We start from the raw sequence: 25,803 nt of genomic DNA on the forward strand, positions 1-25,803 counted from the left end.
ATTGCATCCAAATTGAAGACATTCTTTACTTTCTAAAATATATCTTCTGTTTAACCACTTCCCAATCTGCTTATAAGACATTGGATGCTGCTACAACCGAAACGGAGTTATGTGTCATCACTTGGTTTACTTCACATCAGAGCATGAGGAAAGCTTGGAATTGGCTGAGACCAGGCTGTCTTTTTAAACTATTCTTCCATACGGCCTCCGTCATCTCTAAGCCATTTCCTGAAGGACCAATTCATAATGGAAGAAAGAGCGTGGTACGTAACACACAGCCTATTTACTTTTAAAATTTTCCCAACGCGGTTACGCTGAAGGTTCCGTTCCCAATGCGGTATCTCTCTTTTCTACCAACTCACCACAGTTTCCAGCCCAGCAATTTCCATCTCTAATCCCAACACAAGAAATGGAGGGCAAGTTGTTAAGCTAGACCCGTCCTACCAATTTAAAAAAGAAACACAAATCTCTCTATACAGTACCAATCAATACTAAGAACGTTGCTGTTGCTATTAAATTATACGCTTGTAAATCCTGGTAACAATATATCAAGAGGTGAAAAGAGGGGTGAAGTTTAGGTACCATTGGGTTGCATGACACTCATTTGGAATGAGATGGCTTCCATGTGCGACCCATATCTCTAAATTATAGACTAACAAGTATTATTTTATTTTCTAAATTCAGCTGATATTATTTGTATGGAGGTAGCATCATCACACAATGCTACATTAGCATGTAACCTTCGGGTGACCACACAAAAGGCTATAGGAAACCCAAGGCATATGATGCTCTTTGGATCAATTCTAAAGGGTCCAAGCTAATATCGCTGACAGAGACAGCAGCAGAGAACGAATCAGCAGTGGAGACCGAATCTTCCTTTCGAGTTTTTATTATCTACGGTTGGTTGACGTGGTTGACTAAATCTATTTGATAATTTCTCATAAGGCAGATCTAAATCCTGTATATTTCTGGTTTCAATTTTTTTTACAAATATCTTATTTATAATAATTTTAAATTAAAAAATGATTGATGATGTGGTAGTCCAAGTCTATCTAATAATCTCTGCCAAGGATGTTTTCTGGTTTCAAATTTTTTACAGGCATCTTATTTATAATAATTTTAAATGAAAAAAGAGACCACTGGGAGAATCTTACATTGGTGGTGGTGGGAAAATGACATGCAGCGACTGGTTCGCTCGCACTTTTTCTCCCTCTTTTTTACTATGAAAAGGATGTGAATGTGGATACTTCGTCTTTATTCGATGTAGAATGTAATAAAACAACGCTCAGTCTAAAACCACATGACTTAGTTATCGGGACTGTTGTTCTCAACTTTTCTCACCTGGGTTGGAACTTAGGGAGGAGGGAATGGTTTCGGTGGCTTCTTGCAGTGCAACTTCCTGGGTGGGGAAGGCTATAACTGAGGCAGGCTCTTCACCTTTTCTCTACTCTTGGGTAACTGTGTTTCATGTGAAGCGTTTTTGCAAGGTGGCAACTACCCCCGCGCGCCTCCACATTCCTCCCCCTCAGCTTTAGAGGACTTCACCTACAAACAAACAAAGTACCCTCTCTCTCTCTCTCTCTCTCTCAACAAACAAAGTACCCTCTCTCTCTCTCTCTCTCTCTCTCTCTCTCTCTCGGGGAGTGGAAGGTGGGAATCTCGAGGAAAACGTACGCTTATCTCGTGTCACAACAAGGACTGGAGATCGAGCGCGCGCTGCTGAAAGTTTGTTGGGCTCTCTAGTATTGTAATTTAAGGTGGTTTTCTGGCTGTTCTTCTTGTTTCTTTCTCTCTTTTTTTTCACTCAAATCGTTAAATGATTTATGGTTGGATAGAGGAATTTGAACTGCTATCTACAAGTATGATGCTTTCTCCTGCATGTCAAGATTGAGCAATTAGCTGTTCATGGGGGGAGTTTATTCCACTCGGAGTGATCATTTGTTATTGAGACATGGATCCTTTGAATGATAGGCTGTTTGACTCCACCTTCTTGATGTCTGAAGAGCGAGCAACATCCCCTCTTCTTATCTTCTTCAAAGACGCAAGGTAGCCATATGGTTAATTCTAGCTGCCATGCCAGTAGTCAAAAATTTATAATTTGATTGCATGCTGCATTGGTTTTCCTGTTTATTTGTGATGATTTCTTGGCGGGTCCAGTTTTTAGCTAATCATTTGTTATTTAATTTCTTGTATTGTGCAGGCAAGTCTTCAAATTGGATGAGCTAGGATTAGAGATTGCATTGATCGCTTTCCCTGCTGCATTGGCTTTGACAGCCGATCCTATTGCCTCTCTAGTGGACACAGCATTCATCGGCCAGATAGGTTAGTTTGCCCTTCTCAGCTTCTCGTTGCATCTTATGATCATGCTTTTGCTAATATTATATGAATCATTTCCTGCAAGTTGTTTCTATGCCGGTTGCTTTTTCAAGACATGGATCAAATTCATGTTGAAGAGATCTCTTCTTCTTTAGCTCATGCGATCCTGTCATCTCTGATGATGAGATGCAAATCTGCCCCTGGTTTGCCGTGGATGATGAATTTGCTTGGCTTTAGAATGAGATTTCTGTTATCAGTTTGCGCGTAAGTGTTCCTAGGGTTTAAGTTTATGATCAATGAAGAATCAGACATATTTTATGAGCTTCTAGCTACCAAAGACAAATACCAAGTCAGAATCAGCAATAATGTTTTGGTTGTAGCATGCGGGAAGTGTCTTTCTATTTCTCCTCTTTGATGGCTACACCATGACTTACTCGACTTCCTAGATATGTGAGTCGACTTGTTCGAAATTTAGACTCGAGGTTTATTCACAACATCCTGGAAACAGGCATCAGTTTACTAGTCCATGCCACCTGAATATGTTTCTTATCATATAGTTCCTGCTTTTTCTGAGTTCTCCCCCTTAGAATATTTTGGTTGTTCTTCAAAGTTGTCGCTCTGTCTACTCTCTGGATACGTAGTCAACGAGATATCTATGGAGATACAAGAGGCCACAGGGAATTACATTGTCCTGCATGAATTATTTGATGGAAACGCATAAATTGCTTACAGGTTTACTAAATCTCACTGTCCAAACTATTAAGCCTTCAACATAATATACGAAGTACGAACCTTTTAAATACTTGACCTGCCACTGTTTTAATATTATTTTTGCGTTGCAAGGATTTTTGATTAGCTTACCTGAATACTGTTGTTGAGCATTCACATATTTGATGCAGCCATTATGGGCTATGTAATAACATGATGAGCAGTTCTTGTGGAGTACAATCTCTGAAATCTGCAATGGAGTGACTCTTGCCTTTGTCATCTAATTAAAGGCCATGATTCAAATACTTGGTTATTAGATAGTTTGTGCGCTGTCTGTGGTAGTTTGCCCACGAGTTTGAATTTTTGTCCATTCTGGCGTGACAAATTTTCCTTAAAGGAATGCTTGAGGTTCCTTAGTATTATCCTTGAAAAAAGAAAACAGAGTTCCTCAATGATTTTTTACTTACCAGCTGCTGGTTTTAGGTTTTAATTACCTTGAAGAATAACTAGTTAAGCCCTTTTCTTTTTGTTAATGTATTACAACAGGTCCAGTCGAGCTTGCAGCTGTAGGTGTCTCCATTGCAGTGTTTAATCAGGTGTCAAGGATTGCTATATTTCCTCTTGTTAGTGTAACTACATCTTTTGTTGCTGAGGAGGATGCTACCTGCAAAATGGCCAATGAAGAACTTGAATGTGGAGAACATGAAGGGCCACTTTCTGTAAATAGTGAAATGAAAGAATTGATTCCTCAAAATGGTATGCGAATACGAAATTTTTATATGTTATAGATGATGATTGTAGCTAGAAAAACAAAATGGCAATTTATTTTAGATTCTCGATGTTTCATATATTCCATTTTCTTTGTAACTTTGATGAGAGTGATAGCTCTCTATAATTTTGTCATTGCTTTATCAGATCCTGAAAGGACTGTGAGCAACTCATCTTCCTGCTCTGATAAATCTACATGTATCATACCTGGGCGTGAACGGAAACATATTCCACCAGCATCTTCAGCATTAGTCATTGGTGGGATTCTTGGCCTTCTCCAAGCTCTCATTCTCATTTCTGGAGCAATACCTATCTTGAATTTTATGGGTGTAAAACCTGTGAGTATATTCTCTATGCATATTGCAGAATTTTATTTGAAATTGTTTCTTCTCCATGGTTTCACCTGCTTAATGATGCATGTAGCTAGAGCATCATCGTAAAGTTTTAATGGTAAAATAACTTCTGTTGATTCAAAACTAAGGGCCTTTCTGGCATTGTTGTTCTTTTTGTGTTAATGAAATATTGCATTGATGTTGAAGATAGCATTTGCACAAAACTCGTGCTATCCCTTGCTTTTGTTTTCACTATTTTTGGAAGCAATAAATCTTTGATTGCAAAAGCTCTAAAATTTTGCAAACAATTTGTAACAAAACAAAAGGGTTTCATCATATATGTTGTTCAGTCTAGTTCATTTTCCTTCTTATATTTTTTGCAAAAAACACAAAACAAGAGCAATAGCAAATGGACCTTAAAATGTTTTAGTAGGTTCAGTACGAAGAAATATGTTAATGGAGCAAGATTCAGGACCAAAGTTGTACTGGCACAACATCTGTATGCCGCGAGTTTGGCATGCCACTGCATGCGATATACCACAATCCACAACAATGCATGACTCAACAAAATGAAACTGTATCTGTAACATAATTTGTAAACTTGAATAAATGGAAGACTCCAACGTTGTTATTAAATGAAAAAAGAAGAGTATTATTTCTTCTAAATACTTATGGAAACACAGAATAAATAGACTATTTTCTGAAATGTTGAAGAGCAAGGGCACACATTTTTTTCTTTAGAATACAAGGCTAAACTAATTCTCTTCTTAATGGTTTGCGACTCTGTTAATTACACAATTTCAAAATAATTTCTCAGTCCTGTGTAGGTATACAGATATGTAAGGCAAAGAAATACATAATCATAAGCATCTTTCCTTTAATTAAACATCAATATTTGACTCTCTCTTTACCATCATATAGATCCTATTTGGGTATGCATTACATAGTATTACACATGATGATACACATATGTTATAGATATGCAAGCATCCATGCATACGATTATGCTTTGTGTGTTCACCATTCATGTTTTCAAATATTTACATCTATATTGATGATTGTGGAATCCACTTTCGCAAGAGCAAATACTCGGGTCTCTTCTTGGATATGTAATTAGTTGAAACATGTTGATTGGATAATACTGCCATTTTGGAAATGATCTTCAGTATGTCATGCTTATTGGTCTAAAAAAAAAAAAATCTGATGCTACTGGCTTCTTGGTTGGATCCATGCAAGAGTTGGCTCTTTGACTAGGAGGGCTAGTCCAATGTCTTTATTGCCGAAAAATTTAAAGAGAGACCAGTCTTTCTACTTATCTATGTTACATGTTTCCAACTTTGTTGAAAACTGTAACATGAGCTATTGCTTATATAATAACAGGGCCTTTTGTCTCAATAGGATTCCCCTATGTTGACCCCAGCATGTCAATATTTGACTTTGAGGTCTCTTGGTGCTCCTGCTGTTCTCTTGTCTTTGGCCATGCAAGGGGTCTTTCGAGGATTCAAGGATACAAAAACTCCTTTATATGCAACAGGTAAGAAAGAAAATGAATATTCCTTTTATATTGCCCCTTCTTCTTCTTCTTTTCCTTGTTGAAGAATGGCCCTAGCTCTTGCATTAGAGCGTAATATTCCCATTGTTTGGTTAAGTCATACAGTATTTCCAGGTTTCAGTTATCTCAGATATGAATGAAAATTATAACAATCTACCTAGATTATACATTATTCAATAATATGGAATTATTTTTGCAGGATAAGGATGTTAAGTCATACACTATTTCCAGGTTTCAGTTGTCTCAGATATGAAAGAAAATTATACATCTACCTAGATTATACATTATTCAGTAATATGGAATTATTTTTGCAGAAAAAGGTTGTGAAATCTTAACACTATAGTATATCATCCATCTCTATAGGTGTTAAATATTCAAGATTGCATGCTTGGGGTTTTCATGAAATTTTGATGTTAGTTGTCACGCCCCAAATCCGCCACTAGGTCGGCCATGTGACACGGCCGCACACTCTCTAGGGCAGAGCCCTAGAGAATATATTAGACCTGAAAAACTTATTACATCTCAATATCCATGAATAATAACGGCCTTAGTTCATAATGAATAACAAACTTGTACAAAATTACCAGATTCATTCATCTAACTGGAACCAAGGATGCTATATTCCTTCACCCATGATCTCAACTATAACCAAGTACTATGTAACCTCAACTCTAAAAAGAAAATGCAAGGAAGGATATAAACTTTTCCAGCCCAGTAAAAAATCCGAATCGCTACACATAACTAATAGAAATAATCAAATAAATAATACAGGTAAAAAGAATATCATATCAACTACTTGAAAAGCTCATACAAATAGTATGCTTAATAAGTCCTTATTGTTATCTTATCAAAAAAGTGCGCGCGCACGCGCGCATATATATATTGAAAATTAAAATAAGTAAAGAATCAGGGTTTTACCTCAACTTTTCATGCAATCTATATCTTGTTTAGAAATTCAGGTATGAGGATCCATGCGGGTGTGTGTTTAGTCCCAAATCGATTATTCGCTGGGTAGATCTTCGGTACTTATACAGGATCAAGAAGCCCAAATAACCTTCCGGCTAGCCATTTTGGGTGAGGTTCTGGGTTGTTACAAATGGTATCAGAGCGGATCCAGCCTATAACCTATGTGAACTAGGAAACACTGCAGTAACGGATTCCATTGGGGCTGACTAAGGACCGATCATGGTGTTTGTAATTAGATTTGAACTCGTAGCCTGACGAGGACGTCAGGGCTTGAATGGGAGGAATATGTGAGGACCCATGTGGGCGCGTGTTTAGTCCCACATTGGTTATTCGCTGGATAAATTTTGAGTACTTATACAGGATCAAAGAACCCAAATAATATATTCCGACTAGTCATTTTGGGGGAGGTCCTGGGTTGTCACACATGGTGTCGAGAATCTTGCTCAACTGTTCCTGGTATCTTGCAAATCATTTTCGTACACTACCAAATACATTATTAAAATAAAATTATAAATTGATATTCAACTATCTAAAATTCGTTATTGGGTCCACTAGGGTCTACCATTCCCCCGATCCCCTCGTCCACATCTCTTCAGCCTATTAGAGAGAGAGGTTCGAGAGAGGAGAAAGAAAGAGGGAAGGAAGAGAGAGAAGATAATGTTGGAAATTATGTCCTAAATCCAATCAATTGTTGATTGTAAATGTATTTGAACCAATTATAAATAACATGGTATTTATTCATCACCAGAACATCTTCACAAACTCTGATGTGATGAAGTCCTTAGGACTGCTTTGTTTAATGAAATATGATTTTGTCACACAGTTCCTTAAATGTTCATGACCGTATGATATACTATTAATAGGATGATAGTATTATCGGACGTAGGTCATTGTGTATCATAATTGTTGGTTGTCTTCCAAACCAAAGAGTATAGAGATACTAGTATGGTATACAGATGAATGGTAGTGTACGTTCATTGAACTTGACCAATTGATGGATTCTCTCTTGTCAAGAGTTGCTCCAAGTGGATATGGGTATATGTATCTTTTAGACCTAAGATTGCAACCGGTGGCTTGCAGGCAACTCACTGTACTTTGGTGCCGGACTTTCTGAATTTTTAATCCAGCAACGAAAGGTTTCTAGGTCTAGTCAAGTATTTGTGATAGTCAACTGCAGATCAAGATGGAATTGACCTCCCTTAGGAATAAGGGTGAATGCCTTGTGTTTTCAATTAAGTAGTACCCTGGCTAGGGAAAGTCAAATCTCTATCACTTGAATTTTTGAATTGAAACATATTTCCGGATGGATCGTTTCAGGGTAGACAGACTCTGAACCCATCCTGGGCATTTTCTGGTCAAGAGGATGAATTATGCGGTAACCATAGTCCATAGGTTCTAGAATATTGCTTTGCATCTATTCGGCCTATCCGGTCGTCGGGTCCCATTGCTAGATGGTTACTTCGATTAGTGCAAGAAGTGTTCTTGTACTATCGGCTTAGGTTCGAACCTGTGAGGTCACATGCTTAGAAGTTTCTGGATTGATCAAATGGCTGATTGATGATTGAGAATCGTCTAGATGTAAAATAGTCAATGTGATTGATTGATTGACCTAAGCAATTGTTGCTTGGAAAAGTTAATTAGTGATTGGATCACTGATTAGACTCAATTTGATTGAGTAATAGAGATTGGGCTTGACCAAATTCAAATATGATTTGAAATTGGTAAAATCGTAATTGACACCAAAATTGGTTTGGTGAAAATGTCTAATTTGCCCCCAACCAAATCAGATTTGGTCTGAGTCAAATTAGACTAGGACTTCTTTTTGCCTATGTGGGACCCACATACTGTATGTGGGACCCACATCCTGTATGTGGGATCCACGTCCTGCCTAGGTGGGACCCACATACTGTATGTGGGACCCACGTCCTGCTTAGGTGGGACCCACAACCCACATCCTGATCGCACTGCAGGCCATGTCACTCCTTTGCATGCGTGACACGTGGCGGAGCAGGACACCTCTTTTGCTTGCATGTGTGACATGTGGCGGGCCTGGACACCTTACACTCCTCCTGATGTCATCGATGACCTCATCTGCCTCATGAGGTCATCCATGACATTGCCCTCTAGGCCACCTCACCCCTTTGCATGCGTGACACGTGGCGGAGCAGGACATCTCTTTTTCTTGCATGTGTGATATGTGTCTTGGCAGGACACCTCATCAGACACCTCATAGGGACATCTCACCCTCTTCTTGGCCTATAAATAGGCCACCCCTCTTCCTTCTTCTCTACACATCAAGAGCACCAGAGAAAGAGAGTGAGAGGAGAGAGTAGCTCTGAAGGTGAAAGCCTTAGAGGAGTTCTTGAGCTGTGAAGGTCCATCTTCTTCCTTCTTCTCCCTTTCAGCCAACCTTCTGCCTCCCTGCGAGCTAGCACTCCCCAGGAAGCTGATCATTCCGGAGCTTCGCGTGGATGAGTCATCGAGGCCGGACGCTTGTGCGGCTGCGAAGCATCCTTGAAGGAACCTCCTTCTAAAGGTAAGAGATTTGATTTCTCTTATGGTTGAGATATGATCTCAATCTTCAAATCACAAGAAGTTGTGATTTATGCATATTTATTTGAATTACACAATCCTCGGGATCTGAGGGCTTTGTGATTTTTGGTGTCAAAGCAAAGGATTAGTGGAGACTATCCGATTTTCGAAAACTCTCACGCGTGATCGTGTGACGAAGTGTGGCTCTCCACCCAGGGGCTCATATGATGAGTGCTTTGATAGACACGTGCGGGTGTCACCCTATGTATTGGGACTGAGCCCGCGCCACATGTGATGTGCAGTTGAAGACTGTCTTCGACTGGTACCAGAGTCAAAATATCTAAAATATCAAGCATGTTTTGGGTTAAAATGTTTAACCCATTTTTTCCGCATAAAATTTTCTGAAATTCATGCTTAGCCCTCTGCACGCACACTAACAGTGGTATGAGAGCCCGTCCAGGCTCTTTGTGATATCAAATATCTATGCAAAATGTGATCTTTTACATATGATGTAAACTGATTATATTATTTTATGATGTTATTTATATGATGAATAGACATGTTTGTATGCATGTGGAAACCATTTAACTTGAACATTAAAAGGGGTTTTAATGATTCAAAGTTGTAATGCATGCAAAACCAAGATAAGACATGAATAATGCAATACACTTAATTGTGAATTAAGTATTGATGTAGATCCTAGATTTTAAATGTGATTTAAACATCTAAGACATTGCATAAATCATGGGGGTAATGGGTTATCTAAATCAAATCTGGTTGGGTTAGACCCAATGGTCAAAATCAAAATATGGAAGAATAACTGGTCAAATCTAATTTAAAATGTTTACTTTGGATTCGATTAAGGTAACTCTTAATCTTTGCAATAGTTGTAGTTGATCAAGTCTATGTTTCTTGATAAGACCAAATGGATGTTGATTTGGGCTCCGCGGTTGAGCACTAAGTTTTGATATTGATCTAATTGAAATTGATGAACCAGTTGGTGTCTAAGGCAACTGTTATCAGTGGATTTTTAATTGGGAGCTACTTGCTGGGTTTCGGTCCAGTCAAGTTAATGGCATATCCTTCCGCTGATTTCACTTACCTGGCTATCTAGGTGAATCTCTTTTGATTAGATCTCTGATTAACTCTTGTTGACCCATGCCAAATAAGGAAATCGGTCGGACCGATTTAGGTGCACTGACTCAAATCTGTTCTTATTAACCTCTAATTTGAAGAAGTCAGTGGGAGGATCAAGGTTAGTCAGCTTTTCCTGTTTCATAAAAATCCTCTAAATTATCAGGTTCTTAAAAATGGTGCGGTTAATGAAAGATGACCGTGTCATAGCCTCCCATTGCATTGAAATGATAATGAGTCCAATATGTTTATGATCATTGGAGGCGATACACGCTTGGTTCTCATCGGCTATTGGAATTGTCACTCAATTAATGTTGAATCGGTTGCATCCATTAAATAGGTGGTCAGGTGAGCCGAGCCACACTCGGGCTTGGTCATCTACTGATGTGATGAACTTATTGCAGCAAGATGATGGTTGGACCTGACTAGGTTTTTCAGTGGAGGTGACACACACCTGCTGAAGTGGCCTGTGGCAAAAGGATATTACTGGGAGTTGTTTGGTGAAACAATTAGTTATGAACCTACCCTTAAAAACAGATGGTTTAGCCGAGACACACTCGGGCCCATCTGTATTCTATGTGGATTCCGGTACCCACTAAAGAATTAGGAGTAATTATTCGGATTAAAGTAGAGGCTATTGATTCGTACAAAATGGTAGGAGGATCTTGGGACTAAAATCCAAATTTCTTGATTATATTGATTCATTTACTGATTAGGCTTTGTTGTTATTCTTTGTAGAAATGGCCACTCAATTGTCACTTAGGTCATTATTAGATAATGAAAAGTTGACTGGTCCCAACTTTTCAATCTGGCTTAGAAAGCTTAAGATCGTCCTGGAACACGAGAGGACCATGTATATAATTACTGATCCAGCACCTAAATTGCCTCCTGCTAATGCACGGGTAGCAGTCCGTGATGCTTACTAGAAATGGACGAGTGATCGGATTACTGTCCGGTGCATTATGCTAGCGGCAATGAGCAACGAATTCTCGCAGAGATTCGAGAGTGCTCAGCCGAACGAGATCATTCAAGTGTTGAATGAATCGTTTGGTATCCCTGATGACGATAAAAGGTATAGTACCAGTTGCTGTATCTTCAACGCCAAACTTAGGTAAGGGGCCTCTGTTACGGACCATGTACTGTACATGATCGAGTTGATAGAGTGCCTGAGCAAACTCGGCTTTTCCCTGCATGAACAATTGGGAAAGGACGCGATTTTGAATTCCCTACCTGATTCCTACCGACCATTCCTCACTCATTATAGAATGACAAAGCCTGTACTTAACTTCTATGGTCTTTTGGGGTTGTTGCAGAACTTTGAGAAGGATAACCAGCTCAGGAAAGGGCCGGTTAATATGGTTGGTGGTGGGGCAGGACATCGTCCCTTTGGAAAAGGGAAAAACAAAAATAAAATTAAAAATAAAAATAAAAGGAAGAGAAAGGTGCTAAGAGTCGGGACATCTTATCAGATGATAAGAAAGCGGGCTGACCCTAGAAAGGCGGTGTGCTTCCACTGTCAGAAACCGGGATACTGGAAAAGGAACTGTCCTCTATATGTAGCCACCCTTGATCCAAACAGGCCCAGAAGAAATGAGCAAACAGTTGCTGGGCAAGGTACTTATATGATAATTCCTTGTAATTTCTCCATATGTGATAAATTGACCTGGGTATTGGATACCGGAAGTCCTTATAATATTTGCAATTCATTATAGGGACTGCATGTCAATAAGAGATTTGAGGATAATGAGAGGTTCCTAAATGTTGGAGATGGAAGGACTGTTCCAGTTCCAGCATTGGAAGATCTTAAGTTAGTTTTCAATTCTCATATAATCGTCTTTAGTGACTGTCACTTTTGTCCATCGTTCTTAATGAACATCATTTCTATAGGGCTTTTAGCCCAAAACGGTTATGAAATATCAATAAAGAATCGTTCTTGTAATATCATTGTGAATGGTGTTATTATGGTTGATGGACAATTAATAAATGACATTTACACTATATCACATCCTGTTAGTATAGTGTACACATCAAGTAAGCGACCTAAGATAGATAATATCTCTGATACCTACCTATGGCATTGCCAGCTAGGACATATTAACAAGAACAGGATCAACAAGTTGGCCAAGTTGGGTATTCTGAATATTAATGATCTTGAATCATTTCCAACTTGTGAGTCTTGTCTTCTTGGTAAAATGACCAAATCACCCTTTTCTGGAAAAGGTGAGAGAGCCATACATATTCTAGGACTCGTACATACTGATGTATGTAGACCTATGAGTACAAGTGCCAGAGAAGGGTACAACTATTTCATTACGTTTATAGACGACCTGTCTAGGTACGAGCATATGTTTCTTATGAGGCATAAGTCCGAGTATTTTGAAATGTTCAAATTATACCGTAATGAAGTAGAGAAACAAACTGGAAAGTATATTAAAATTCTTCGATCTGATCGAGAAGGGGAATATCTCTCCAGTGATTTTTTGACTTATCTGGAAGAGAATGGGATTCTATCTCAGTGGACCCCTCCTGGAACACCTCAACATAACGGTGTATCTGAAAGGAGAAACATGACTCTGTTAGACATGGTCCGGTCCATGATGGGTTTCGCTAGCCTGTCTTTATCCTTTTGGGGATATGCTCTAGAATCTGCCTGCTATATCTTAAATAAGGTTCCTAGTAAATCTATAATAAAGTCCACATGAGATGTGGACTGGGCGTAAGCCAATGATCACTCACCTAAGAGTTTGGGGGTGTAAGGCCTATGTCAAGCGTTTGAAAGCAGATAAGCTGGAATCCAAGTCTGATAATTATTTCTTCGTCGGATATCCAAAAGAAACCTCAGGGTATTACTTCTATAATACTGATACGCAAAAGTTGTTTGTCTGTAATAGGGCTGTTTTCCTTAAGAAGGAGTTCCTTGGTGAAGGAGCGAACAGCTCTGATGTTGCACTTAAGGAAGTTCAACGTATAGAAGAACCAGTACAGACTAAAGAACCGAATTTGATTAGATCAGATCCAGAACCCATTATAGAGACATCCGTGAGGCGATCCGGTAGAGTACCGCATCAGCCGGACAGATACTATGGTTTTCTGGTCTAGGACGGCGAACCTGTTGGTCTCGATAAGAACACAGAGGATCCCGTCACCTACATGGATGCTATGCAAAGGTCTGATTCTGAGAAATGGTTTAATGCCATGAAATCCGAAATGGAGTCTATTAAGATCAATGATGTATGGACATTGGTTGACCCACCTGAAGGAATCAAACCCATTGGGTGTAAATGGATCTTCAAGAGGAAGAGAGGCGCAGATAGAAATGTGGAAACCTACAAAGCCCATCTGGTTGCCAAGGGATTTCACCAATGTTATGGCATAGACTATGATGAGACATTTTCTCCTATGGCAATGCTGAAATTCATTTGGATCATGCTTGCGATAGCTGCACATCTGGACTTAGAGATTTGGCAGATGGATGTTAAAACCGCTTTTCTGAATGAGGATTTAGAGGAGCAGGTGTATATGATACAATCTGAAGGTTTTATTTCTGCAGATGAATCTAAGGTATGCAATCTTCAGAAGTCCTTATACGGACTGAAGCAGGCTTCTCAGAATTGGAACATACGTTTTGATACGGTGATCAAGACGTATGGCTTCGTTAGGAACGGAGAGGAACCTTGCATATATAAGTGGGTAAATAGTTCAGTAGTGATGTTTCTTGTATTGTATGTGGATAATATTCTTTTAATAGGGAATGACATTCCTACATTACAGGAAATAAAGATCTGGCTGTCATCACAGTTCTCCATGAAAGATCTGGAAGATGCATCCTACATCCATAGGGATGAAGATCTATAGGGATAGGTCTAAAAGGTTGCTTGGGTTATCCGAGTCCACGTACATAATACTGTGCTGAAACGATTCAGTATAGAAAATTCTAAGAAAGGCTATCTTCTGATAGGTCATGGAATCACTCTTTCTAAAGGAGATTGCCCGACACTCCCCAAGAAAGAGAGCGTATGAGTAGAATTCCATATACCTTTGCTGTGGGATCTATTATGTATGCTATGGCATGTACTAGACCAGATGTGGCGTATTCACTAGGAGTAGTGAGTAGGTACCAATTTGACCCAGGAAAGAGCCACTGGAAAGTTGTAAAGACTATCCTCAAGTATTTGAGAAATACTAACGATAAGTGGCTTGTTTATGGAGATACTGAGTTGCGACTTGTCGGTTATACCAATTCAAGTTTTCAATCAGACCGTGATGATAGCAAGTCTGTATCTGGTTATGTGTTTATCCTGTTAGGTGGGGCCGTGTGCTGGAAAAGTTCCAAGCAGCATACCGTGGTAGACTTTGTATGCGAGGCTGAATACATTGCTGCATCTGATGTCGCCAAAGAAGCTGTCTGGTTACGAAAGTTCATTGCTGAGCTAGGAGTTACACCCTCTGCTGATGGACCAGTCCCACTATACTGTAATAGCACTGGGGCCATCGCTTAAGCTAAGGAACCAAAGGCACACCAGCGCACCAAGCACATTCTGCGCCGGTATCACCTTGTTCGTGAGATAGTAGAACGAGGTGACGTTGATCTTGACGGAAAGGATAACTTAGCCGTCCCCTTCATTAAGGCCCTCAGTGTAAAGGAGTTTGACCATCATTACTTGAAGATGGGTATACGATACTGTACTGATTGGCTTTAGGTCAAGTGGGAGTTGTTGAAAATTATGTCCTAAATCCAATCAATTGTTGATTGTAAATATATTTGAACTAATTATAAATAACATGGTATTTATTCATCACCACAACATCTTCGCAAACTCCGATGTGATGAAGTCCTTATGACTGCTTTGTGTAATAAAATATGATTTTGTCACATAGGTCCTTAAATGTTCATGACCGTATGATATACTATTAATAAGACGATAGTATTATCGGACGTAGGTCGTTGTGTATCATAATTGTTGGTTGTCTTCCAAACCAAAGAGTATAGAGATACTAGTATGGTATACAGATGAATGGTAGTGTACGTTCACTGAACGTGACCAATTGACGGACTCTCTCTTGTCAAGAGTTGTTCCGACTAGATATGGGTATATGTATCCTTTAGACCTGAGATTGCAACCGGTGGCTTGCAAGCAACTCACTGTACTTTGGTGCTGGACTACCTGGATTTCTAATCCAGCAACGAAAGGTTTTTGGGTCCAGTCAAGTACTTGTGGTAGTCAGTTGCAGATCAAGATGGGATTGATCTCTCTTAGGAATAAGTGTGAATGCCTTGTGTTTTTAATTAAGTAGTACCCTGGCCAGAAAAAGTCAAATCTCTATCACTTGACTTATTGAATTGAAACATATTTTTGGATGGATCGTTTCAGGGTAGACAGACTCTGAACCCACCCTAGATATTTCTGGACAAGAGGATGAATTATGCGGTAACCATAGTCTATAGGTTCTAGAATGTTGCTTTGCATCTATTTGGCCTATCCGGTCATCGGGTCCCATTGCTAGATAGTTACTTTAATTAGTGCAGGAAGTGTTCTTGTACTACCGGCTTTGGTTCAAACTTGTGAGGTCACATGCTTAGAAGTTTCTGAATTGATCAAATGGCTGATTGACGATTGAGAATTGTCTAGAGATAAAATATTCAATGTGATTGACTGATTGCCCAAAGCAATTGTTGCTTGAAAAAGTTAATTGGTGATTGAATCACTGATTAGACTCAATTTGATTGAGTAATAGAGATTGGGCTTGACCAAATTCAAATATGATTTGAAATTGGTAAAACCGTAATTGACACCAAAATTGGTTTGGTGAAAATGTCTAATTTGCCCCCAACCAAATCAGATTTGGCTTGAGTCAAATTGGACTAGGACTTCTTTGCCTATGTGGGACCCACATATTGTATGTGGGACCCACGTCCTGCCTATATGGAACCCACGTCCTATATGTGGGACCCACGTCCTGCTTAGGTGGGACCCACATACTGTATGTGGGACCCACATCTCGATCGCCCTTCAGACCACATCACTCCTTTGCATGCGTGACACGTGGCGGAGCAGGACACCTCTTTTGCTTGCATGTGTGAGATGTGGCAGGCCTGGACACCTCACACTCCTCCTAATGTCATCCATGACCTCATCTACCTCATGAGGTCATCCATGATATCGCCCTCCAGGCCACCTCACCCCTTTGCATGCTTAACACATGGCGGAGCAGGACACCTCTTTTTCTTGCATGTGTGACATGTGTCCTGGCAGGATACCTCATCAGACACCTCATAGGGACACCTCACCCTCTTCTTGGCCTACAAATAGGCCATCCCTCTTCCTTCTTCTCTACACATCAAAAGCACCAGAGAAAGAGAGTGAGAGGAGAGAGTAGCTTTGAAGGTGAAAGCCCAAGAAGGAGTTCTTGAGCTGTGAAGGTCCATCTTCTTCCTTCTTCTCCTTTTCAGCTAACCTTCTGCCTCCCTGCGAGCTAGCACTCCCCGGGAAGCTGATCATTCCGGAGCTTCGTGTGGACGAGTCATCGAGGCCGGACGCTTGTGCGGCTGCGAAGCATCCTTGAAGGAACCTCCTTCTAAAGGTAAGAGATCTGATCTCTCTTATGGTTGAGATATGATCTCAATCTTCAAATCACAAGAAGTTGTGATTTATGCATATTTATTTGAATCATACAATCCTTGGAATCCGAGGGCTTTGTGATATTTTGGTGTCAAAGCAAAGGATTAGTGGAGACTATCCGATTCCCGGAAACTCTCACGCGTGATCGTGTGACGAAGCGTGGCTCTCCACCTGGGGGCTGATATGATGAGTGCTTTGATAGGCACGCGTGGGTGTCACCCTATGTATTGGGACTGAGCCCGCGCCACATGTGATATGCAGTTGAAGACTGTCTTCGACTAGTACCAGAGTCAAAATATCTAAAATATCAAGCATGTTATGGGTTAAAATGTTTAACCTATTCTTTCCTCATAAAATTTTCTGAAATTCATGCTTAACCCTCTGCACGCACACTTACAGATAAAGCCTTCTCCTCTTCTCAAATAGCGAGACATCTCCCCCCTCTCCCTGTCAAAACGCCATGGACGAACCCCTGGTTGGCGGCCCATAGCAATCCGGCCCTGGTGAGGACGGCCGGACCAGAGACATTGATGGCGACAGAGGTCGGCTGGACGGAAGAAAATGGGAAAGAGAATAGAGGAAAGAATGAAGGGCTCGGCCCTTCTCTTCCTCCTTTGCTTTCGCCGGAAGTAGGTGGCAGCCGCGGTGGCCCAGGCGCTCATCCGACGCCGGCCACAGGCGGCCGCATCCCTGGCCAAAACCGGCGGTCGGCTGCGGCAATGCTCGGTGGAAGAGGACCGAAACAGGGGTCCCTTGTTTCGGATGAAATCCGGCTGCTCGCCGACCCACATCCACAGCCACAACAGCCACCGAACCAGGAAACAAGGAGGAAGAAGACGAGGAACACTTACCTCGGTCCGGCGGCCCTTTCCGGCAAAAAATTGATGGTGAAGCTCGGGAAGAGGAGCTTAAATCTCGTGTCTTTCTTCGAGGACAATGCGATGGATTCAACGGCGGAGATGGGGAACCAAGTCCCTAATCTCACCCGACTTGTAGTTGGATTACCCCGAGTCTCTCGGAGTCACCGGCACGATCGGGGAGCTAGGAGTTTCTTTTCCACCTCTTTGGCCGATCGCGGTCGACCACGATCAAAGGGAAGATGGGCCTGGCCTCCTCAGGCCGGCCCATTAGCCTAGAGAACTGGGCTACTACACTAGTTCTTTAAAATCAATAGCATCATTCACGTGTTGTGCTTTGTTTTCTTATCCAAGTATTCAATTTTTATCTGTGGTGATAATTACTTAGAAGGGTACCTTCACCGCTATATCAACCAGATTCTGGATGTCTTTTTAGCTAATTATATACAATAATTATATGCAAAAATGCAGAATGTAGATATATAACAATTTTGTCAGAAGTATAGAAAGTATCATGTCTATAATTAATTATATTAGGTTATGCCAATCTCGATTTCGCTTTCATTTCTATCTTGTTTTTTTCTTCTCTTTTTATTTTTGAAGGAGTCTTTTGTTTCAATCAAGAATTGTTATTCCATCAAAGTGTCCTTTGTAGTTGAGTGCACTTGCTTCAACCTTGTACATTTTTGTAGGTCTGTTGACTCTTCAATTGTATATAACATCTCCTTCAGGAGGCATGTTCTCTTAATGCATATAAAGAAATCATTTAATTTGACAATCAACTTCTCTTACTTTTGGGACAGTTATGGAATAATTTTTTGGCTAAAATTCGTACCTCAAGGAAAATGTAGTTCCTTATGCTAAATCGTTCCTTCGTCCTCCAGACTCTTTCCAATGGCACAGATTAGCTGAAACAATGTCTTACTAACTAGAGAAAGAGAAAGGGGCCAAAAAATTGCCTGCAGGCATTGTTTGCTGACTATAGATGTTCCAATCACCTTACAGTGCACCGATTCAATGATCCAAATTTATGGATGACTTCTGCTCGTCAATTTACATAAAATCACCTTGGTTTGAAATTGCCAGAAATGGCCATATGGCAAGAATGGTTAGATTCCTCAATAATCGAGGGATGTTTTCTGGCAGGAAAATATTCAATGCATCCTATCAATAAGTCTTGCATTAGATGGTGGAGACTGACTATTGATAATCCTCTCTTGCAAAGTAATCTTTGAAGTCTTTAATGAATTAGAAGGATGGACTTGGGCTTCGATAGTATAAAACTGGTGAAGCAAGGTTCGGTGGTTACAAATTGTTGCAATAATCCACTTTGGTAGGGGGAATGCCAAGTTTATATGGTCAAAGATGGCAATCTCCTTATGCATAAGGGCCACTACCTAGTTATGGCCTTACCAATTTGGGGTTCTGGGAGGGACAACCTTGAGACAGGCCTAACCTTTGGTATATTTTGCACAAAAATGACTGCCCCGGAAATTGAACCTGCACCATTATGCTTATCAGCCCAAGCCTTTTGCAATTGCACCAATCAAGGTTCGTCGTCTTGATACGGGATTCCATATTAGTACCATGCTTGTACAGTGTCGGTATATCTGGTACGAGGGTCTGTTTAGCATGCGAGACTCGGTTTGCCCTATACTGAGTCTCGGTTTCATACTTGTATAGTATGCTACGCCCAGTATAGCAAACCTTGGAACCAAGCAATGGGCCTCTATGTATAATCTGTTTGAAGTATATATAATACATATAATGATGATAAAATTTTTCTCTGACAAGGACGAAGCTTACTACTAATGGATTCTTTTTCTACCACTGGCATTGGTCCTTTTCATAGACAACACTTGAAAATTTCTTTACCTTATTCATAGTATTAATATCCTAATCAATATCTATGCTTAATGTTCATGGATATCTTCATGTACTAAATTTAGTGGTGCATTTTGACACTATTTCTCTGTAAGTTTCGGCTAATACATTTTTATCTTTGAAGATTTTTGGTGAACTCATTTCCTTTTAGTTGTTTTTTAATAGTTTTGAATTCTAAACTAATAGTATTCAGTGTACCCAGTGTTTTGAAACTTTATTTGCTGTTTCTATATTATAATACTGTCTAATTAAAATAAATTTTCTGTGACAATTCAGTGGCTGGAGATGCAACCAATATTATCTTGGATCCCATATTTATGTTTGTTTTCCATTTAGGTGTCAGTGGTGCGGCTATTGCTCATGTTATTTCTCAGTAAGCATTTTTCACAGAAACATTACCAGCGATAATTTTTTTCCTTTTCGCTTATATGAATTGATGGAATACCTTGTTTCTGTGCTTATTGATAATACATTACTTTTCTTCTTCTTCTTCTTCTTATTCTTCTTTTTAAAGCATAATATATTACTTTTCTTATTTGTCATGTTTTCTGTATTCTAGATACTTGATTGCATTAATACTTTTGTGGAGACTGCTGAGAGAAGTTGACGTGTTACCTCCTAGTATCAAAGATCTGCAGTTTAGCCGCTTCCTGAAAAACGGTAAGAAATTGGTTTACTAGAATCAATAGTATGCTCATCATTAATTTCCTTGAATGCCATAGAATTTGATTCCCTATCCTGCACTGTCGATTACTTCAAGACTTGCTGTTTTACTAAAACAAATGCACATTCTTCATATAATTTATTTCCATGTCTTCAGCTCATGGAAAGTTATGATACTAGAATAGCACATCTTATAATATTCCAATGAGGAACCTCTGTATATTTAATATATCCTTCCTTGCACAAGATTATTGACCTATTACATCACTTATTACTTCGTTATATTTCCTTCTCCTCAGTTATCTTATATTATGTCATGTGGATGTAAGTTGCTCTTATGTCTTGAAACTTTATGATTTTATTGCTTTTTGGAAAGCTTTCTCTATTAAGTTGTGCCATTATACATTGTTTCAGGTTTTCTATTACTTGCAAGGGTAATTGCTGTCACATTCTGTGTGACGCTGGCAGCATCAATGGCTGCAAGACACGGATCAATTCCTATGGCTGCATTCCAGATCTGCTTGCAGATCTGGTTGGCGACGTCTCTTCTTGCTGATGGATTGGCTGTTGCTGGACAGGTCAAGAAACCATTTTTTCTTATATATGTTGATTGGTTGATAAATATCCTGTCACCAGAATAACTATAGAAAGACGACCTGTATGCGAAGTTCTTGGTGGTTATTCTTTGTCAAAAGCACTTGAGTCAGTTTGATAAGTTTTCAAGAGCACTGATTTACATCATCAGTTACTCATATGGCCAGACAACTAATGGGTTCAATATGTGAACAAAAGCCATACTACTGTGAAAATTGCACTTCCTGCTAATTCAATACCATCCTTCTAGGGCTTATTAATCATTCTGACAATAATAATTGCCCTTGGGAATATGATTTTTCACCACCATTATTACAAATACAAGTACACGAACACACAAGAGGTGTTTTGGATGATGATAGCAGGAATCTTCTGCTTAGGTGGTGCATGCATTTTGTAATCTCTTTGGAAACTCATCCCTACACCTACTTCCTAATCATTTCTTATTGAAAAGTTTTTTACCCTCATGCAAATCTTCTCCTGCACCCACACCTACTTCACATAACTAAGGGATGAGCAAGTTATAATATATGAGCATACCATGTTAACCTCCAAGCTCATTCATATGTGGAATCTTAATGCTAGAGAAACTTCACTGTAGACATGGTCTGTTTAGACAGAGAAACCAATATGCCATGTTTTTTCCAGGGCCCTGTTAGTACATTATTGAAGGAAGTATCTCTATGCCAACAAAATCCAACACCCAAAGGGAAGACCCAGACATAGGCTACTCACTCTGGGCCTTATGCCTGAAAGATTCTCTGGAATTTCTGAGACCTTTAGTCAGAATTCCTATTGATTAGAAATTAAAGACTTCCTGCCACAACCAATTCATGAAATGGTTCAATTGGTCGATCAGATTCATGGCATAATATGGAGCATCTCTAGTTCTAACTTTTATCTTCAACAAACTCAGTTATTTCAGAATCTATGCAGGCAATACTTGCAAGTGCATTTGCTAGAAGAGATCATTCCAAAGCAACAGCTGCTGCATCCCGTGTTTTGCAGGTAACTAGTTTCTAACCAAAAATTATTCACCTTTCCAAAGTGCACATGTTTTACGAATTTCATTTACTCAGAACCAACAATGACTTTCCTATACTATGTTTTTCAGTGGGGAGTGATTCTAGGTCTGGTTCTCTGTGTCATTCTTGGAATTGGCTTGCAGTATGCATCAAGATTATTTACCAAGGATGCCGATGTTCTGCAACTTATTCATATAGGAATCCCGGTATCTTAGCACCTTCAGTTTGGAGATATAAGTTAGGATAGATTCTGTTACAATTGCATTTGAATGCAGGAAACTCTTGGTGCAATGAAACCAAATTTGAACATCTTCAGAATCCATGCACCAATGTTCCCCTGTTCAGTGTATTGCTGTTACTAGGTTTCTGAGAAAATTCTATGTCATCCAGTTTCTAATATTGACTAAATATTTGCTATTTTCTTTCAGTTTGTGGCGCTTACTCAACCAATTAATGCCTTGGCCTTTGTTTTCGATGGAATCAATTTTGGAGCATCAGATTTTGCATATTCTGCATATTCTATGGCAAGTTGTGGCAAGTTGGCTTTGTTTTGTGATATAGATAATTTTTTTCTACTTCTTTTACTCCTTGTATATCATGAACTTATGATGCCTCTTTATATTCAGGTCCTTGTGGCCATTGTCAGCATCTTATGCTTGGTTGTCCTCTCTTCTAGTCATGGTTTTATTGGAATCTGGATAGCTCTAACGATCTACATGAGTCTACGAATGTTTGCTGGTTTTTGGAGGTAAATTTTCAAATATTATTTTTGAATATGTATTACATGATCGCTGGTTTTATTTATTTTTTAGATAGTTAAAAAATTAATAACCACATGTGCACCCACATATGTGGCTTGTGTACTAAATATGCACTATGTGATTCTTTGACTGCTAGCGTACTGCCTTTTAGATATTGTTTGTAACCATAACCATAGGCATCGAGCCTTATCTAACTATTTGCAGTTGGCTTTATGAATCTTCATTTGCCAAGTATTCCTATTAGGATCACTTTTGATATTATTTCATCCTTTTCCAGATCTTTACTCACAACCTTCATCCATGTTACCTTAGGTCTTCCCCTTCTCCTACATCCTTCAACACAAGTATCAATTCTTTTCTGAAGCCACTTCATAGATGATTTTGCATGCCCATATCATGTCAAATGATTCTCCATTACGTTTTTCTTAATTTGGAAATTCCTCCAGCTCAAGTATATTCTTTTAATAATATATAGTAAGGGATGCCTTAACATTCACATGTATCAATGAGTGAACTTGACGAATTCTACCACCTCACTCCTCTTTAACTTTTGAGATTCTTTCTTGTCTGCTGATAGAAATATTATCTTCTAATAGTTTCTAATCAGCACCATTTTAGTAGCCTATTCAATCACAGACGCTCTTTGATGCCGAGCAGCTATAATGATTTGCCTTTTCTGTCTTAGAAGTAGTGATATTTTAGAAGTATTTTTTATATTATTTTACAAGGAAATTGCAAATATATGAAGCATTTTATATTAAGTTTTCAGTAAGTGAAATATTAGAAATTTTAAATGCTCTATGAAGAGACTCGGGTGGTCTTTCAAAAATTCATAACCAAAACTCAAGGTGCAGAAATTTGGAAGGGCACATTCGGTCTTGAATGTGTCTGGTATCAGATTTGTAATTGAGTAAAAATCTACTTGTCTATCAGCTAACACCGTGATGACTTAGGGATTCTTCCAGGGTTGACATTACTGCTATGCATTATTAAGACTGATTTAAGAAGTGTTATTGCTTTTTAAACAAAAAGAGGATGACTTACCCAAAATAGGTTTGTTGTAATCGAGTGATGCTTTGACAGAATGCGACATGAAAAGATTATTTTGTTGATCTCCACTCAACTGAACACAAGGTTTCAGTGATGTCATTATCCTGTCATAGCTATCACCTTTGGATCTGTTATTTACTATTAAAACAGAAATAATGGCTGTCACTTGCTCAGTCCAGTGCTTGAATGACTTTTCTGGAATAAGACCATGGTTTCTATACAACCATGACTAACTAGTATAATGGAAATTAACTGCAAGATGACAGTGTTACTTGATGTCTTAACATTATATAATATTTTAATTTGATTTGTAAGTTTAATCTTAAAAGAAATACTGTATCAATTGGATGAACTGTAAAAGGTCTAGTACTGGCTGTTATTTCATACGTCAGCAATCATCCATTACATGCATGGATAACATGACAGGGAGGCTCTGCAACTGTTGTAACAGCTGTTATTTTAAACATTGGATGAAAATTATGTCCACAGATCCATTATGGCACCCACCACTAGGCATGTGACCTTGATTCTATTTAGATTACTCAGAATCCTACTGCAGTTTACCATAGGGATCCTTCTTTTTCTTGGTGAAGCTGTGTGGATCCTTTAGGGGATAACATTATATTATAATGCATTATCATATAAAGTATGGTGTATGATCCAAAAAAAGACAGAATATTAACCATGTCATTGTGGTGGAAGAACTGTTTAATAGGATATCAAACGCACAATCACAACAAGAGACCAGAGGATGAGCAAAGAAATCTAGGGTTTTCAACATTTTATGGTTTCTTGTGTTCCAAAACAAATGTTCAATGTGTGCAGGATAGGGACAGCAAGAGGGCCATGGACATTTCTTCGGAGTGTTTAAAGTCTTACCTTTGGGATTCCTTTCTGTCTTTCCAAATGTTTAGAATGTGATCTCTGTTAACTCAGTTATTAAAGGTGCGCCCACTTGTATTCCTATAGCTTCTTTGACTCTTATGGCATCACTTTTTGCTTCAGTTATCTGTATGTACAGGAATTCTATCTTCTACTAATACACTCCATTTATATGTCATAAATCAATATTAGTTGGTCGAACACCTAACATGTAAAAGTATTAAAAAATTGAATGCTATCTGAGACTGAAATTTCCTTTAACAGGTTCTTATTGGAAAGCTAGCCTTGACATAAAACAAGAGCATTACATGTCCTCTGGTCAAGGGCACTAGCAGTTTGCGTGGCAGTAATAATCCTTCGTACAGGCTATAGAAGGCAAGAACATCTAGACAATATGATGCCGTATATTTCATTAATCGAGCTGATATATTGGCGCACAAATTAAAGATCATAATTGATGTCTCAGAAAGTTTTGTTATGCTGAGAAATGGATCAATGTGCACAACAAAGTTATGCAGGATTCTTGTAAGACCATCTGGACAAAAATTTAGCCCATTTTCTTCCCCCTTAAGTGTAAAATCACTTGCTATCTATATTTGTAATTTTGAAAGTTATTTCAGTGGTTATGTGCTGTAAGAAACAAAGGGAAAGGTATTATGTTTAAAGATTTCCGCAGTGGTTAATAGTTGACAAATGATCAAAAACTTTTGTTCTGCATGTTTAAAAAAGACAACCATTGTACATATGGAATCTTGTGTATGTAACTATAATATACTCAGTGTACAAGTTTATAATATAACAGATTTTTTTTCCCGATATATGCACTGTTCAAATATTGAAGCAACTTAAACCAATATCTCTGATTTTGGAAATCCGACATATCATTGTCAATACTAGAATAATTCTTCCAGTTTTTCTAATCAAAGAGACTCTGGCAGCAACAGAGCTTGAGCTTTGTTGCACAAAACCTTTCTTAACTAATATCTGTGTTTCACCTTGAAATGACCTCTTCCATTTTTTGGGAGTGGTTACTAGATATGGTAGGTCAAGTAAATTAGTGCTCATGATAGGATTTCTATGATGCTTTGATGTCTCAAATAATAACACATCAAAGAGTGTCATCTTTGAATCTGTTCTCACCTAGATTCCATGGTTTTTC

The 25,803-nt window shown here is 38.9% G+C and overlaps 1 protein-coding gene across 3 annotated transcripts; it reads left to right on the forward strand.

Annotated features, from left to right (window-relative positions):
• The first annotated feature begins 1,457 nt into the window (after nt 1-1,457).
• LOC103715922 (protein DETOXIFICATION 42) lies at nt 1,458-25,462 on the forward strand. 3 transcript variants are annotated; one of them, XM_008803721.4, is made up of 15 exons: nt 1,458-1,757; nt 1,836-2,046; nt 2,201-2,322; nt 3,571-3,780; nt 3,940-4,130; nt 5,523-5,658; nt 19,946-20,042; nt 20,229-20,329; nt 20,747-20,910; nt 21,863-21,934; nt 22,041-22,157; nt 22,380-22,485; nt 22,578-22,699; nt 24,588-24,707; nt 24,909-25,462. In XM_008803721.4, the coding sequence occupies exons 2-13, from the start codon at nt 1,952-1,954 to the stop codon at nt 22,625-22,627; spliced, it is 1,461 nt and encodes a 486-aa protein (XP_008801943.2). In that variant the 5' UTR covers nt 1,458-1,757; nt 1,836-1,951; the 3' UTR covers nt 22,628-22,699; nt 24,588-24,707; nt 24,909-25,462. The 3 variants fall into 3 exon arrangements, with proteins under 3 accessions (XP_008801943.2, XP_008801941.2, XP_008801942.2); XM_008803719.4 differs by having other exon boundaries at nt 1,465-1,757; nt 22,380-22,475; XM_008803720.3 differs by having other exon boundaries at nt 1,466-1,757; nt 1,972-2,046; nt 22,380-22,475.
• The last annotated feature ends 341 nt before the right edge of the window (nt 25,463-25,803 follow it).

This window comes from Phoenix dactylifera, chromosome 6, assembly GCF_009389715.1.
Source record: "Phoenix dactylifera cultivar Barhee BC4 chromosome 6, palm_55x_up_171113_PBpolish2nd_filt_p, whole genome shotgun sequence".
In the NCBI taxonomy this organism is placed as follows: Eukaryota; Viridiplantae; Streptophyta; class Magnoliopsida; order Arecales; family Arecaceae; genus Phoenix; species Phoenix dactylifera.